The sequence below is a fragment of the Centruroides vittatus genome, unplaced genomic scaffold, assembly GCF_030686945.1.
Source record: "Centruroides vittatus isolate TY-2023 unplaced genomic scaffold, ASM3068694v2 contig_990, whole genome shotgun sequence".
In the NCBI taxonomy this organism is placed as follows: domain Eukaryota; kingdom Metazoa; phylum Arthropoda; class Arachnida; order Scorpiones; family Buthidae; genus Centruroides; species Centruroides vittatus.
The window spans coordinates 1,413,373-1,431,627 of NW_027122659.1; the positions used below are offsets into that span (position 1 = coordinate 1,413,373).

At 27.9% G+C, this 18,255-nt stretch overlaps 1 protein-coding gene across 1 annotated transcript in view; it reads left to right on the forward strand.

Moving 5' to 3' along the window:
- The first annotated feature begins 3,326 nt into the window (after nt 1–3,326).
- LOC136986100 (tRNA (34-2'-O)-methyltransferase regulator WDR6) overlaps nt 3,327–18,255 on the forward strand; it is a 43,803-nt gene continuing 28,874 nt past the window's right edge. The window contains exons 1-8 of the mRNA XM_067283565.1: nt 3,327–3,483; nt 4,930–5,028; nt 8,071–8,161; nt 8,240–8,422; nt 10,505–10,652; nt 11,199–11,444; nt 13,911–13,973; nt 17,601–17,648. Of these exons, the coding sequence (XP_067139666.1) occupies nt 3,363–3,483; nt 4,930–5,028; nt 8,071–8,161; nt 8,240–8,422; nt 10,505–10,652; nt 11,199–11,444; nt 13,911–13,973; nt 17,601–17,648 (999 nt within the window). The 5' untranslated portion in view covers nt 3,327–3,362. The remainder of the gene's footprint in view (nt 3,484–4,929; nt 5,029–8,070; nt 8,162–8,239; nt 8,423–10,504; nt 10,653–11,198; nt 11,445–13,910; nt 13,974–17,600; nt 17,649–18,255) is intronic.

The following is an 18,255-nucleotide window of genomic DNA, read 5'->3' on the forward strand; positions in this document are numbered from 1 at the left end:
TTATTACTATTTGTTGTAATATTGTATCCCTTAGTTTAGTTAGTAATAATACAGCGAGTTTTGAATAGCTGAATTTGGAGTATTCAGAGGTAATTATGAATATTTTCATCGTGCGAGTTAGGAAGAACTCGACTCGACAAGCGATGTTGGTCACTTGTGGAGTTGGATTCTTTCCAACTCTTGGTGGAACTCTGAAGCAGCCACCTTCACGTGGTGAGTTCTGGGTTGTCGTTCGTCTGGTAATGACGAACGGCAGGCGAAGAGCTGCTTGTTCCATTCTTATCCATTCGGCCGCTGCTGCATTTCTTATGCCGTTTGACGTTGAAAACCCAAAGTGTATTGGTGTTTCGAGTACAAAATCAAATTTAAATTTATCATAAACTGCTAATAAGCAATTTACGATTGTCCCTCCTGTGATTTATTAATTCTAAAACTGGAATATTTTGTTAAATACATTCTATTATAATAACTCCGGCTTTCTTGACGGGGTTGACTCTTCAGGGGTCGATGAAAGTTTGCGGGGATAGCTAAGACTTTGCAAATATTTAAAATTTTACACATTTTTCTTCTTGCTCTTAAATAAATGTCTTTTAATAATTATATAAGAGCTTATATTATATATAATATAATATTATATATAGCAGGGGTGGCCAACAAGTCGATCGCGAATCCAATTTTGGTCGATCGCTCGCGATGTCTTGACTTAATGTGTTACACTTGTAATCGAACGTAACGCGCAAACGTAACAGTATGCATGCAGTTGTGACTGGACTCAGAAAAACAGCCATTTAGCTTGGATATTTGCTACTGTCATACGGTAGCTTCTTTTCTTGAAAAAATAAATTGTGGAATTTATATCTTTTCCTTTTAACAGAAATTTGTGTGAAACGTATTAGCCAAAAAATTTCAGACATATTTCATATGGAGCAAAAGGCATTAGAAAATGAAATTATAATTTTACAAACTGATTTAATCTTACAAGCCAGAAAATTTGAAGGAGATTTTTGGAAATATGTCAACCGAGAAACATAGCCCACTATCACCGAATGTAGCGAATATATTTATTTTTTGTTTCGGATCTACATACCTGTGTGAATTGGCATTTTCATACTTAATAAAATAAATCAAATTAAAATATTTGATTTATTAACAGTAAAGACTCAGCTATACGAGTTTTGTTTGTAGTTAGAATTACACAATAACTTGTTATCAATTCTGTGAATTATGTCGACTTAATGATATCGTTAAGACAATAATAATTTTATCGTATCATAAATTAAAATTGACTTAACATTATCATTTAATTTTTTTATATGTTGTATCAGATATGTTATGTATATATTTTGATAATATATTATTAAAATGTTATTTATTATTTAATATTTTACAAAAACTTTAGTGTTTACGTAAAAACGTAAATATACATAAAGAAGCAAATATAAATAAAATGATAAAAACAGTTCTACAAAAGAACACAAGCTAATTTAATGAAAAAAAGATGATTTAGTTGTATTATTTACGGCGATAAGAATACGAAATCAAAACCAAAACCAAAACCAAATACAGGTAGGCCTCCTACAACGCGGTAGATACGTTCCTTGAAAATACGCGTTGTGGGAAATCGCGTTATAGGAGACACGAATTTACTACAAAAACTGGGATTCAGTTCTAAAAAGAGAAAAACTGCCTTTTATGGTGTAACATTTTCATCAGTTTTTTAAATTTATGTACATAAAAAGCTTAAATAAAATTCAACATCATATAAAAACTAAAAAGATTATGATTTCAAGTCAAAATCAAAAAGAAACATAATGTTATGCTCACAAATTCAGTCCTCATCGTCACTTATTATAGTTGTTCGAGAATGTTTGACTGGCCTTATTTCAAGATCTGTGCTTGTTTCATCAAGTTCCACTGCACTTATGTGATCCGTTGCGATTTTTCTGTTATGTGAAAGATAATTCGTTTCTAAATACCCTAAACCGCGTTGTAAAAGTACCGCGTTTTTCCAACCGCGTTCTAAAGGTACCGCGTTGTAGGAGGCCTACCTGTAATAATCTTTTGTTGTTTATCACTTCATTGCTGATAGAAACTGCATTTTATCAGACATTATCTAATGATTTTCGAAAAATTAATCGAAAATGTTTTGCTATACTAATTAACAAATCGAATCATTAAATCTTTAAGTAATAAATGAAGAAATGGCAATTGTTAGTGTTAAAAAATATTAATGTTTTATTCAAAAGATCTTTATATAAATAATCATTCTTTTAATTTAATCTATTTATATTCATTTAAATTTTACAGTATATTATAATATAGTTTTAATAGAATGATTTTATGGCTATAAGGGGAATAAATAGACGTTATCGTACTATTCAAAGTAATATGTATATATAAAGAATGTTTCCGCATTTTAATGGCAAAATTTCAATCTTCACAGGAAAATGTTACAGTAATTACAGTTCGGCTATTAAATTTCGATATAATTATCAATCACCAATAATATCGAAATTTTTATATTTTAAACTTCGCAAAAAAATGTATTATTTAATTACAAATTACGGGAAAGGAATGAAAATAAGCAATCGTCGTACCGAAATGTTTACCGAGAAGTCTATGCAGGCTGCTGTACGAGTATACGTCTCTTCAACTAAATAATACAGGTTTCATACTTAAAAAGATACAATGCTACCTCGTACTTCGAACACTACATTCGACAAAAATTTGTATCGGAGTTCGAACGGTGCTTTAACTATACGCGCAGTGAAAACATGCGCTCGAAGCGTAAACGCCATTTGTTTGGGTGCTCAATTTGTCTGTCGCTCGTGTCTGTAGCATGCTTTCTTGGCTTTATGTTCGGTGTTATATGTATTGGGTTATATATATTGTGTGTTATTCGTGGATTTTTAACAATTTTTTTCCGCAATTTTTCCTCGTGACAGCTTTTGAACGCTCCCAATGTTTTGTATCTTTTAGTTCAAAATTTTCCCCAACGGAACTTTTTAAAGCACATTTGACGCGTTAGAAGTTTAGGTGCATTTTCCCCATACGCGTTATGAATTTTTTATTTTATATTTTTATATTTCTTCTTTGAAACCGTGTTTTGTTGATTGTTGGACTATGAACCCAAAGTTGAGTTTTAATTAAACACTTGGCTTTATTTCCATCTTTATTTAGTTGATATGTGCCATTTGCACGTTTCGGGCATAGAGCCCCTCATCAGTCAACTAAATAATACAACAATTAAAATATTACACTAACTTGTTAGTGTCCGAATAAATTAGTCTGATTGATCTAATCGCAATTTCTCAGATTTATGAGTTATCCGCTAGATGGCAATATGAGTCGTGTCGGCGAACATGGCCGCCTCCACGGATAGCATGTGTTCCTCTTCGTGTAAACAAATGCCATCAAAAAACTCCATATATCGTAAAACACACGTTACTGCATTAAAATTTTACGACGATTACATATTTATCGGTAGGTTTATATGATTTAACCTACGCTTATAAAAGTAATGCAATTATATAGTAATTCACAAAAGTATTCTTATACGGGAAACTTTGTAAGCCCGTTCGTAAAAATACGAGACTAATTTTAAAAATATTACAAACTTCATTTATTCCAAATTTTATCAATATTCTGTGAAAACAGTCTGTAAATATGCCGTATTTACTGGAATATAAGACGACCTCCATATAGGACGAGGTGTGACTTTAAAGATCAAAATAAATAAAATTAGTTTTATTAATACAATTCTAATTTTATTTCGTTTAATCACAAGTAAAATATCAAATAAATGTAAATGTACACATTGTCCCGCAAAAATTACTGGCATTTAAAAAGGAAAAATCTTGTAAAATCGACAATATAATTTGTTCATGTGGTTAATGTTACCCTAGGTATCGAAGATGTAAGCGCGTCTCCGATCCTAGCAATCAGAAGACAGAGAACAGTGGAGACGCATGTTCTAACCTAACCTAACCTAACCTAACCTATTCTAATAATTATGGTAATTTATTAGAATAGGTTAGGTTAGGTTAGATTAGAATGTGCATCCCCACTGTTTACTGTCTTCTGATTGCTGGGATCGGAGACGAGCTGCCATCTCAATACCTAGGGTAACATTAACCGTTCACATAAAGCCGGACAATTGGGAATTTTTTTTTTGCCAATTCTTAACAGTCGAATCCACTCTCCATCTATTACACTTATGAGTTTCTCTGAATTCTGATTTTTCAATAATCATGTGTTTTCACATGGGAATGGATTAAAACTTATATCATGCTCCCGTGTGGTTTTGGAATTTCAATCTGCAATTCAATTCAAAAGGTTTGCTTTTCCTATTGCTATTCATCTTTATTCCTGACAATATACAAGAAAGATTCAAGTGACACAGGTAAAATACTTGTTTTTAAATACAAGAGGGTAAGCATCCAGTAAAAAATGCAAATGCACGGTTCACAAAAATTATTTGCAAAAGTGCAAATAATCTTTCACTCGTGCGTACAGGACGACCTAGGGTTTTGAAGCTGTGATAAATGAATAAAAACCTCATCTTATATGCGAGTAAATACGATATATAAGTAATTTGTTAAACTTATAATTTTATATAATAGAAATAATGTTTGGAAGCTAAATATCTTTTGCAATTAAAACTGTTTTGCATAATTCTGACAACCATTAAATTAAATATATGGACTGATACTGATACTAAACTGAATTATTTCTGCCAAAAGAATTATTATTTTTTTTTTTTTATAAATTCAGTCCCCAAAGTTAGTAGATGCACTTTGTGTAATTGATACTAATGAATTTATTAATGATATTGAATAAATTAATATTTATTAAATTAAAAATTTTGTAATTTAAAAAATGTAGTAATATAAATATTTTGTACAATATTAATTGGGTAATTTGTTTTAGGTGAGGGTCATACTCTGGAATTGTTTAATCTTTGTGATTTAATCTGTATTCAACGACTACAGATTTTTAAAAATTGTAACATTCATGGAATTGTGACAGGTAAGCATGATTGAATTTCAGAATTGCATAGAAATTAGAATTAGTTTGGATAATACAATATACAGTGGGTGATTGGTTAGTTTGGACTATGAACAAATTGGATAACGAACACTTTCGCGAAAGATTTTTATATTCGGATAATGAACATCTCTCAGAACAAACACAAGAAGCGACATAAAATAATATCGATTGGTCTTCCCTTGTTTTCGGGCAACAATTCAAAACTTTTCAGAGCATGGGAGACATCGATATCAATGCTCAACCTGGTATATACTGATCGGATAGTATTTCTCCAAACTTTAAAACTCTCTCTTGTAATTCCAGCCTTTTATCTTTCTGACAGAAACAATTTTCTTATAGTATTCACGAGACTGTCAGGCGGGCACTCGTTAAGTTTTGCGTCAGTTTTTATTTTCGAAAGGTGAGAGTGGACAGAAGACATCTGATGTTGCTGGGCAGTATGGCTTGAGCAGGTCTACAGTAGGCCACAGTTCAATCTTATCTAAGAAAGATACAGTATAATCAAGAAGACTCAAGCAGCTAAAGGAGTAACTAAAATCACATCTGAGAAATAAAGAATGTTGAAGAGCTCATAATAGAATCTGAACGGACCTGATGACAGAAGAATGCCAAGAACTGTTGAATGAAGAACACCAAGAAACTCAACAAAATATGTTTTCTTCTGAAAAAGAGGATTAATGCTGATATCTGCTATTAAAGATCTTTTGAAGAAGTGAGAGGATGTCAGAACAACAGTCTTAGAATGACATCCAAACCAGATTGCGGTTAATAGGCTTGGGGATGTCTACAATTACAATGCTATTAATTACTTTTGAAAAATCCTGAAGAAGAGAGAAAAGCAGTCGACATTAGACAGATTCTTTAACTCCCACAAATTGAAAAAACATGACTAATAAAAATGCAAGACTGTGTATAATGTATTTTTATTATTACATATAAATAAACATAGTAAGAAAGTGTGTATTTTTTATTTTTTGGAGTTTCCAGAACAAATTAATCAAATTCCCATAAAAATGTACTGTAAATCGATCATTGGTTAATGAACAATTCAGATAGTGAACGGAGTCTTGGAATGGATTATGTTCGTTAACTGATCACCCACTGTATAGTATGAAGATTTTACAAAAAATTTCTTCTGTCTTTGATTCAATTTTTTTAACAAACATTGGCATTTTTATACATAAACAACAACTCGACAATTTTTGATTAACTTCTTAATGTGCAGACCTAAGATAATTCTGAGATGAAACCAGCAAAAATGTGCGGGCCCCAAGATGACTTGGGTTGACAATACTGGCAGCAATGCGTGAGCCTCGAGATAACTCTATCAAACATCAGATTTAATATTAAATAATGTATGGCACATACTCAAATAAATGTGGATAATGAAAAATATTCTTGAGAAAATCATAAATATATAAAAGAATGGCTATTTTTTGTATTTGCATTTAATTTGAATAAATTTTGTAACTTGTCATAGTATACTTATTGTGCATATTGACTTATATATTATATTAATATATATGAATTCAATCATTGTGTACTGATGCAAAAGACAGATTGTTTTTGATTAACTCATTTCTTGTTTGGCCTTATATGTGTAAGTACTGTATACAATTATGTTCCAATAATGATTTCTAAGTATAAAATATAACTGCATATTTTATTTTTCGATGGTTTCTGTCTAGCAAAGTGTGTATTATGGCATGTCTTTCTTTTAGCAAAGCATTGCATTATCACATGTTTATGTCAAGAAAAGCATTAAGGGACTAAAGCTAAATGGTTTGCCAAATTATCAGACTATGATTAAGCTAATGATTTGTTGAGTTGTTTATACACACGCACACACCATGCCATGATAAAGCGATGACTGGTTGAGGGCCATGGAAAAGGGCTGTGGGCACTTAAGTTGGCCATCTTCAGTTGGTACCACCAGTAACCTATATGGTTATATCTAAATTAATTTAAGAAGTAAAGATTAGATAGAGGTCCAGATAATTGGCAACATGTCTGCATAGTAAGCAGAAGTTTCAGTTCCACATCAATTATTTGGTATAATAGTCTGATGTTGTCATCACTTTTATGTTTAACTATTAAAATTATTACAAGATAGTGACAACCACTTATTTCTAGACAAAATATTTCGTATATAATTATTAACTTAGCCTAAGCGAAGCCTGATAATTTGACAGATTATCTGATTGACATTTTTATCTTTTAGAGTTATTACATATTGAATTAATAAACTTAAAATAGCTAAACTTATTTTTCTTTTATTGATCAAGTGTTTTGAATGGTTTTCATATTCAGAATTAACTAAAAAACAAGAATAAATGAAAAAAAGTTAAATCTAGAAGCAGACTATTTCAAGTTTATCAATTTATTGAATGTGAAAAGTTGAAAAAATTAAATTTAAAATAAGTTATTACAAGCTGTGATTTTTCTTTATAAAATTTAAAGTTTTAGGATAATTTAAGGATTTTAGTTTAATTTTGTAATTTCATATTATATTTGTATATTAAAATTTAGATTCTTTAGGGCTTGAATCCTTCTTAATTAATTCAAACTCAATGACAAGCTTTATTCTAGACTTACTAATTCTAAATAAACTTACATAAAAATAGAATAGTTTTCCTGTAAGTCTATTTAACTTTTTCAGTTTGTAGTAATAATATCTTGCTAAAAAATTACAATCATAATTCTGAAAATGGGGAAAGACCTTATTAAATTTTATAAAATATTCATTTCAAAAGTATGTAGTTACAATGTCAATTAAATAATGTGATTAAATTAATGAATTAGCTGAAAATGTATAATTTTATACCTACATTATGTTTGAATATTTTCAATGATATTTTTAACATATTGAAACTTTAAATTTATAAAGTTAATTTTCTATAGACAATTTTTTGTAATATTTATAAAATTTATATTAATACTTATTATAATTATTTAAATACAGTATTTTCTTTTAATGTAATAATTATAATAATTTAATAATTTTATTATTGGGGATTTCAGATTCATCATCAGAGAAATATCTTGCAATATATGGTGCTAAATCATTAGTAATTGCTAAACTTTTTAACGATGAGAATGTAAAGAATGTAAGGTAAAAAATATTAAGAATAATTAGATTTAAAATTTGATTATAAAAACAATTTATTTATATCAATCTTTTTCTCTACAGGATTGAAATACTTAGTCCAATCCAACAATTAGAAGATTGGATTTGGGATGTTCAATGGTTACATGATACTGAATTAAAAAGTCAATGTTTAGCTGTTGCATTAGCACATAATTCTGTAATTTGTTGGGACTGGAAGAATGAAAACAGTTTTTTAAAAGCAGAAGGCAGCGACAAGTGTATTTTGTATCTTTTTTCAAAAATTTATTTTCACAATATTTGGGACTTAGTAATTAAAAAAATATATATATATACCATATTCACTTGCATATAAGACGAGGTTTTTATTCATTTATCACAGCTTCAAATTCCCAGGTTGTCCTATAGGTGCAAGCGAAAGATTCTTTGTGTGTTTTTGCAAATAATTTTTGTGAACCGTGTATTCACATTTTTTACCAGATGCTTACCCTCTTGTATTTAAGAACAAAAGTATTTTATCTAGGTTGTTTGAATCGTTCTTGTATATTGTCAGGAGTAAAGATAAATAGCAATAGGAAAAGCAAAGCTTTTGAATTGAATTCCAGATTGGAATCCCAAAATCACACAGAAGCATGATATATGTTTTAATCCATTTCCACATGAAAACAGATGATTATTCAGAAATCATAATTTGGAGAAACTAATAAGTTTAATCCACGGAGAGTTGATTCAACCATTAAGAATTGGCAAAAAAGGTTCCTGATTGTCCAGCTTTACATTAACAAATTATGTCAATGTTACAAAATTTTTCCTTAAAGTTTAAAATGCCAGTAATTTTTGCAGGACAATGTGTGCATTTATGTTTATTTGATATTTTACTTGTGATTAAACAAAATAAAATTAGAATTGTATTAATAAATATAATTTTTATTCTGATCATAGCTCATCCTATATATGAGGTCGTCTTATATGCAAGTAAATACTGTGTATATATATATTTTAATTTTTGTATATACAGAATATACAGTACACACATACACACACATATATATATATATATGATGTATGTATGTATATGTATGTACTGTACTGTACACACACACTGGGGTGATCAAAGGAAAAGCTTACTTGTACATGTAGGAGCAAGCTATGTTTGTTACTGTCCTGCTATGCCATGAGAAATGTTTAAACCTTGAACATTTATTTACTAGGTCTTAAGAGAGAACATTTGAAGCATATTACCAGTGTTGTCAAATTACTCCTAACGTTTAAACTCTTCATTTGAATGTCTTGTGTGAATGTATATAAGGTAATCAAATGAAAAATATGAATACAATGGAACCTCTTTATCAATTACAAGCATATAATGACAGTGTTTTAAAACAAAATTTATAAGATTTTATTCAAATAAATACATTTAAGTTTTATATTCTTTATTTATTGGGGAAAGAAAAGAAACTAGAAAGACATTGACTTATCAAGGTCTTTCTAGATGCTTTTAAAAATTATACAGTATTTGAATTTTGTATACTGTATTTATGTTTTCTATTTTATAAATGTTTTTAAAACTTCAAAAAAAATTCCTTCTCAATAATGAAAAATTTGATTTAATAGTTTAATTCAGGATGTTAAGCTGCAGCAAATTAATTTAAGGACATTAACGTCTTAAAAAAATTGTATTTAAATTCATCAATAATAATAATAATAATGTTTTTACAAATTTGTTTACATTTTATTTTTTTTTTTTTACTTTCCAGCTGTTATAGAATATGACATAGGGAAAATATGATAATTAGTCAAATTTTGAGAGTTTTTGCATTTCTTGATGTTTTTATGCTGAAGAAGTCAAAACTGTAAAAAAATTCTTATAAATTTTGTGTGTATATCAGTATCTATTTTGCATTATCTCAGGACTGGATTAATTAAAAATTTTGAAACTTGGCAGGACTATTTCTATACATAGGACATTAATAATATTAAATTTTGGTGGTTAAAGGTCAAAGGGGGAAATAGTGGGGATGTATCATATCTCGAGTGGTATCAAATATAAAAGTTATTTTTTAATAACATCTCATAACAGATGGCACTGCATGCCATTTTAACCTTTGGCTAGTGTCATGGTATTTTTTTTAATTTAAATATTATTTTAAATGGGAATTTTTATCATAATTCAACAAAATTGCTTTTTTGTTATTATTTAAATTTTATATTGTAGTATAATTGAACATTATTAGCTTTTCTAGTGTTCTCCTTAGCCTTCTGTTCGAATGTGAAGAAAGACGAGCGACAACCTTGCTTGCCTTATTTCTGTTCTTTGGATTATTTTTGATTTCCTTAATGTGACAATAGATACTGTGGAAAACTGATTGGCAAGCATTTGAAAAATTTAATTTTTGCATCAGGAACTGTATTTAAAGAGGTTGTTATTTGGGCACCATGTGATATTTCTAGTAATATGAATATAGTAAAGCCTCTTCATAGATTACAGGGGCACGAGGTAAGGTTACTAAAGAATTTAAAATATAATAAGAAATGTTTATAAAATATAACCATATTTTACTGTCAAAAAGTTCAGTACTATGTATTTACAACAATACTATTTTTAAATTACTTAAATAAAACTCTAATGAGTAGTTTCACGTTCATTATTCAAATCATCTTTAGGTTATAATAGGTTAATTCAAATCATAGGTTAGAATCAATACAAAAATTTTAATGTGTAATAAAAATGAAATTATTCATTAATTTTTAATTTATTTTGATAATTTAAGAAAAAGTATTGTTTTATAAATGGACAAATAAAGATAGTAATGAGTAGTAATCGCAGAAGTAAATATATTAAATATTATATAAAGTGTTTAAAATCAAAGTTGGATTTTAATCATCAAGTAAAGTATGATAGTAAATATTTCTATATGATAAAATTAATTATTATATTCCAATTGAATTATATTTTAATTATATAATTATATATTATTATTAATCAATGTTTTCTACAATTTACATTTCACTTTAATTTTTATTCAACATTTTTTATATGTAGGGGATTATATTTTCTATCACGTTTAATTCAAAACTTAGGAAACTTTCAACAACATCCGATGACCGTGTTGTAAGAATTTGGAAGTTTTGTACTACTACTAAACATTTAGATCATTTTAATGATATAAATTTATCTCTCGAAGAATGGAAAAATGGATATTTTGAATTACTTCATAATTTATATGGACATGAAGCTAGAGTTTGGACAGCAGCATTATTACCTTATTGTGTCCTTAGTGTTGGAGAAGTAAGTTTACGTCTATTTCAGTTATGTTTAAAACATTTACTGCCAATATAAAAACCAATCATTCAGCTAAGTATTTATAATAACCATTCATAACCATATAATATCATCATTTCATATTTTAATATTTAACTTTTTTCTAGGGATTAACACAACAGAAACACACGATACATTTTAAAAGTAAAATTGACACGTGCACAAAAGTGAAAATACATAACTGTGTCAGTGAATCCTGATTGGCCAGATTTCTTTTTGTCTTAGGTGTCTTGGGTTCTATATTATACAAGCATAATAATCTTCCATTTTGAATCTCAACACATTCAGTTAACCAATTATTGATAAATTTGTTTTTCTAAAATAATTCATTAATGTTTATTTTGTAAACGTATCTTTTATTTTAAGTTATTAATTAAATTATTAATGATTTAAGTAATAATTTTAAAATAAGAAAAACTGTTTTCTTGTTTCTTTTATTAAGTTACTAAAATTTGAAAGTAATATTCTGAAATATAAAAATGAAATCCAAATATATTTTAAAAATGCATTGAAATGGAAGTAATTAATATATTGTCATTCACAGTTAAAATGTTCTGACTTTGCATAATCCAGTGAATATAATCATCACAGGATATGAAAGAATGATTATAATCCTCTGTGGTGCTTTTTTTCAAGTCAAGGGCTTTGAAGGAGTACCCCATCCTAACAATCTCAGCCAGGATCATGTTGAGAGAACTCGTAAACTGCTGGCTGACTCATGGTACCTCTTTGAAGAGAACAAGGGTTCCTGATTGCCATGCAAAACTAGATCATACATACAAGAAACTTCAGAAGACACAACATTCACAGATGACACCTGTAAGAAATGCTACGTTATGCACGAGACTATACAACATTACATTGGATTACAAGCTTTTAACACAAACTGACTACTAAGGCTACATTGATATGATATAACCAAATGGCAAATATAATATGCTAAAGCTTGCACCTAATCATAAACTTATAACATTCAGGAACCATCCTACAGTAAACTCCCGTACAATGTACAACTAGTACATATGCAAAATTCGAATTTTGTCATTCAGGTATATATATTTTTTTTTCAACTTTTAGGTCTAGGTATAAACTCACATGTAATAATGCAGGTTTTGATAACATGATTTCCTATAACACATAATGTATATCCTACATTGACTCCACTGTACAAATACATACCTCAGACAGTCATGAAAAACAACACACACAAAATATACTATAACTGAGCCATAATCACAAACAATATAATATATCACAATAGACCAGACATCACATTTATTGACAAACAAAACAAAATTGCATACATCATAGACATAGCTGTACCAAATATCTACAACATACAAAATATATACACTGAAAAACTTATAAATATTCAACTTGTTCAATATTCAATCATAGATAAAATTAGTTTGAAAGTTGTAATTAATGTCAGTTTATTAATTTAGTTAATACTTATAAACACATATTCTTGGATAAGAAAAATTAACTTGAATCCACATGCCTATGAAATGTAGCATTTGTGAAGAATGGTTGAAGTATGTGTTGTACCAAGAGTCCTTTCTTGTAGAAGCATTGTACCACATACCTTACAGCAAAGTCTTGAAATATTAGGTCTTTACAACAACACACACACACATCACACTACAGAAGGGTGCCGTACTAAACACGTCACATCGGAAATTCTTAAACACTTATTTATGTTGTTTATGTATGTATCAAATATTTTTTTCCTGTAGTCTACACCAAAGTCTTTATTTTGATCTAGCAAAGCATCAGGTACCAGTATGTATGCTATTCAGCAGGGGTCACCAGACTACGGCCTGCAAGGTCAGTTCATCAGGCCCACTGCCACAGTGTGCCACAAATGAGCTAAAATATAATTATTTATATGGAAATGTCATAGATTTGTAGATAAACTTACTATATAGAAAAAATTAAAGTAAGTGTAAGTAAAAATGCTGAACTTGGTCTAATTTGATTTTTGCATCTGACAGTAATACAATATTTAGGAAAATCAGTGAAATAAAAAATTCAGCAACATTTTCTGACGTTAAATATCGGAGCGCTTTTTCTGTAAGTACTTACCTGCAATGAAGTTTTTAAAAAAAGCATAATGAGTTTGCTACAGTGATAGTGTTTATGTATTGGTTGTCTTTATTTTCTGTGTATTCAGTAGTACAGTATTGAACAAAATGGTTATACGGCCCCATGCTCATCATTCTCTCAGTTATCTGGCCCACTGTGAAAAAAGTTTGGTGACCCCCTGCTATATAGGATACACTCTGCCAACAATATAATAATAATAATAATAATAATAATAATAATAATAAATTATTTTGTCTTCATTTATCATTACAGAATTTATTCTGTAAAAAGAATTAGCATATTTTACTCTATAAATATTTATTAAATAAAAAAAAATTATTTTTTCAGGATTCAACAATCTGTTTTTGGAATTATGATGGTAAACTTATAAGAAGAGAAAAATGCCATTCAGTGAGTAGTATGATTTTGTACTAAAAAATTTAATTACAGCTCTATCAATAATACCTAAAACTGAAAAATCATTATCATATCAATTTTATTTGAATTTAGTTTACAAAGGTTTTTGATTAATGGTGAATAAACCTTATTTTTTAAATAACTGCATTGTTATAAAATATTTTTATTAATATTTATAAAAATACAAACTAAGTGAATTAGCGAAACAAAAACGTGAATGTGTATATAATCTATTTTGCATGTATTTCATATTCATTACATAACTTAATTTACTGTCATGTGATTTCTACCTTTTTGAGTCAATAAATTAAGATTTAAATCTTAATTTATTGACTGCAGAACAAAAATTTGAAAATGAAGTAAACAATACATTTGTTTCTTAATTTACAATCGAAAATAATTATTTTTTGAATTAATACATTTATATGTTTCCGAGGAAAATGTTTTGCAAAGCAATGTGGTCATATGAAAAGTACAATGTATACAAGACAATAAAAAAATATTGTAAAAATGAATGTAAAAAAATATAAAATATTTTTTACAGATATTTTTTAAAATTCTACTCTCATATTGATAAATATTCAGGAAAAAAGTAAGATTGTATTTTTATTTAAAAATTTATTTTATATTTTCACAGAAAATATTTAAATGAAAGGAAAAATTATATTTGTATTTAATGCATAGAGTCGTATAAAATAAATCTTAATTAATTTGGTTGATTAACAAAATTTTTAGTATAATATCTTTATTCGTTAATTCAATTTAAATAATTTGAAATGAAAGCAAAATTGGATGGACTGTTATATACAGGGTGTCCGAGAAAGATCTTTATCGTTCTAAACATTAATAATAAAAATACTAACAGGTGAAATGAAATGCAGTTTGCTGCAAAAGAATGAAGACATCTAAGAGTTTTTTCTGGTAACAATTGCCTGAGGTAGATGGATTGATTGGTCGTGGAGGACCCATATCTTGGCCTCCGCGATCACCCGACATAACTCCACTGGATTTCCTTTTTTTGGGTTATGTTAAAGACAGGGTTTATCAAACACCTGTTTCTGATATATCCGTTTTAAAGAAAGGATACAATTCACGTACAGTACGTGAGCTCCGTTAGTACAGTAGCATGAACAATGGCAAGTCTGCTTGATTTCCCTCCAAGTGCATTTTAACATTTGCAGTGTTTGGTCTTTTTGTGCTCTCAGAGCGGTAAAGGACCTAAAACCACAAAGAAAAAAAAAAAAAAAAACATTTGCAGTGTAACAGTGAGGATTGCTAATTGTATCCTTTCTTTTAAAACGGATATATCAAAAAACAGGTGTTTGATAAACCCTGTCTTTAACATAACCCAAAAAAAAAAAAAAAAGAAATCCAGTGGAGTTATGTCAGGTGATCGCAGAGTCCAAGATATGGGTCCTCCCTGACTAATCAATCCATCTACCTCAAGCAATTGATACCAGAAAAAACTCTTAGATGTCTTCATTCTTTTGCAACAAACTGCATTTCATTTCACCTGTTAGTATTTTTATTATTAATGTTTAGAACGATAAAGATCTTTCTCAGACACCCTGTATTTTAAAAATAACTTTTTGTTTATTACAAATAAATTTAAATTAATTTGTCAATTAGATTAAGAGTAATATTATTTAGAAATTTCTTAATAACAACATAAAACACGTAAACAGATAATAAAAATATCTTCTTTACTCACCATGTCCAATCACCAGGAACAAACTATTCTCCACAGCAGAGACGACCTTTCTTCAGAGGCTATGCCTCTGCCATGGCAAGTAAAGAAGATATTTTTATTATCTGTTTATGTGTTTTATGTTGTTATTACTGTATTTCCGCCAGCCCTATTTTACAATAGAAATTTCTTATTATGCTATTATGCACCAATACAATATTAAACATACAGTAAATATTGTTATACAGTCTAGTTTTGAATTATATTAATAGTTATGGTATTCACAGATAAAATTATATATTTAAATTATAAAAGTATAAAAATAAATTTATGATAGAAGTTGAAATTTAACTCATTGTAAAAAATTCTTATTTTATAATTATTTAATTTTGACTACATGTTTTAGTTAAAATTTTATAATTTATTTATGAGATGGAAATAAATTATTATAAATGTATTATATAAATAAATATAGTCCATCTCCAGTTATGTTTTTCAAGGGAACTGAGAAAAATATTGTATAAGTGAGAAAAACATTCAAGTGGAACTACTATTGAATTGCTTTTGGTGTAAATATAACCATCACAAAAGTACAGCATGGCACAAATTAAAACTGTACAACTGAATTTGTATGTGTAATTTTGAACAGAAAGTTTTAATTTACTACATATAAAATACATTTGAATAACAAATAAAAGGAAAAGTAAACTTAATCTAAAATGAATTTGTATCTGCTCTATATTAAAAAAAATACATAGCTTAAACTCATCACAAACATTTTTCCATCACAAAAGTAAAAATAGAAACGGCATCACTGGGAATTTATGAATTGCCACCAATTTTTGAACAAGTGGGTTAAGCTCTTCTAGTACTTATAATAAATTTATCAAGTTTGTTTGTTTTTTGATGGACTTTTGGTACAGGATAAGACATCAGTTGTCTCCTCTGCCAAAGCACCAGTCATGTGAAAGAATGAAGAGTCATATTAAAAGTCAGCTCAAACTGACAGCAAACAGTAAAAACGAATGAAAAATCAGAAAATTATTTTTATTCATTTAGAAAAATTGATTTACACCACAAAATGTGGAAAGTGAAAATTTCCATGTTGGACTGGCAAAGCAATTCTTTAAATGGGAAAATTTATCAGAAATGGCATTACTTGTTCTGTATTATTTGCTCTGCTGTTTGTATTTGCTGGTAATTTGCTGGACTAATCTTAAGTGAATACATAATTTGCTTTTTCAGTTTTTTTAACAATAGCTTTAAATTTTTTCGTTCTAAAGTAACTAATGTATAAGTGAGAAAAAAGTGCTGTAGACTACTAAAAAATATGATGTATAAGTGTGAAATCATATAAATGAAAAATGTAAAATTGAAATGTTTTATAATGGAAAAAGTACCATGCAGAAAATTTTTAACTTATAAATGCAAAAATTGTACAACTGAGAAATGTATATAAATTAGGTTGACTGTACAGTACATTAATTAACAGCAAATATAATATAATATATTCTACAAGCAAGTTCTAGTAAAGACTTACCAAATTAAAAGAGTCTCAGATTAATTTAAGTTAGCTTAAATTAGAAGGAATAACAATTTATTTTATTCTTTTTAAATATTTTTACCTTATGATTTTATCAGAACAATTTTGAACAAAGTTTTTTTATAATTAGATATAGAGATTTCATCTGGTTTCTTGAAAAATTTGCAGAATTTAATTATATTGTTTGCAATTTATTTACAATTAATAATTTATTCTTAATATATACAATTAGTTGGACATTATTTTGACAGATAGGAGAGAGAAACAATTTAATATGTATTTTATTAAGTTAAAGTTTTTTTTAATTTATAGAAAATTACACTTTTTATATTTTAAAGCTATTTTTTTTATTTGGATTATGACCTTTTTTAAAGAATTTAATTATTTTTAGGATGGAAGTATATGGAGCTTAACAGTAAATTCAAATTGTACTCTAGCAGTAAGTTATTTATTTTTATTATTATTTATTCTATGTAAGTTATATTTATTCAATATATTTGTGACATATCCAATAAAAATTTCACATTAAAGAAGCTGTAAGATTGAGATTGTTTTAAGTTGAAGCCATTATTAAATATATTGAAGATATTTTAAAACATTACACTCCCAATATAAAATGTTATTTTACGATTGGTTTAATAAAAATAAATTTATTTAATAAATGAAGAATAAATTATAATTGTTAGATGTATACAAATTGCATTTTATAAATACTATATTATTAAATAAACAAGATTAATCATTTATTAAATATTATTATGTATTTTATTGATAAAGTCATAAAAGTTAATTTTCATTAATATTTTTATCAAAGTGGCTATTTATATATACAGTATGTATACGCAATTGGCTATTTATACATACAGCTTAATATTTATACAGCTATTTATACATACAGTTTTAATGTTATTTATAATTTAGGATATTCTCAATTTTGATTATCGATACCCTAATTATATTCTATTATATAATTCATTTCCCTGAGTAACTCTGCACGAACAGCCATTTTGTTCTGTAAAAAATTTTGATCAAAACAAACTCAAACA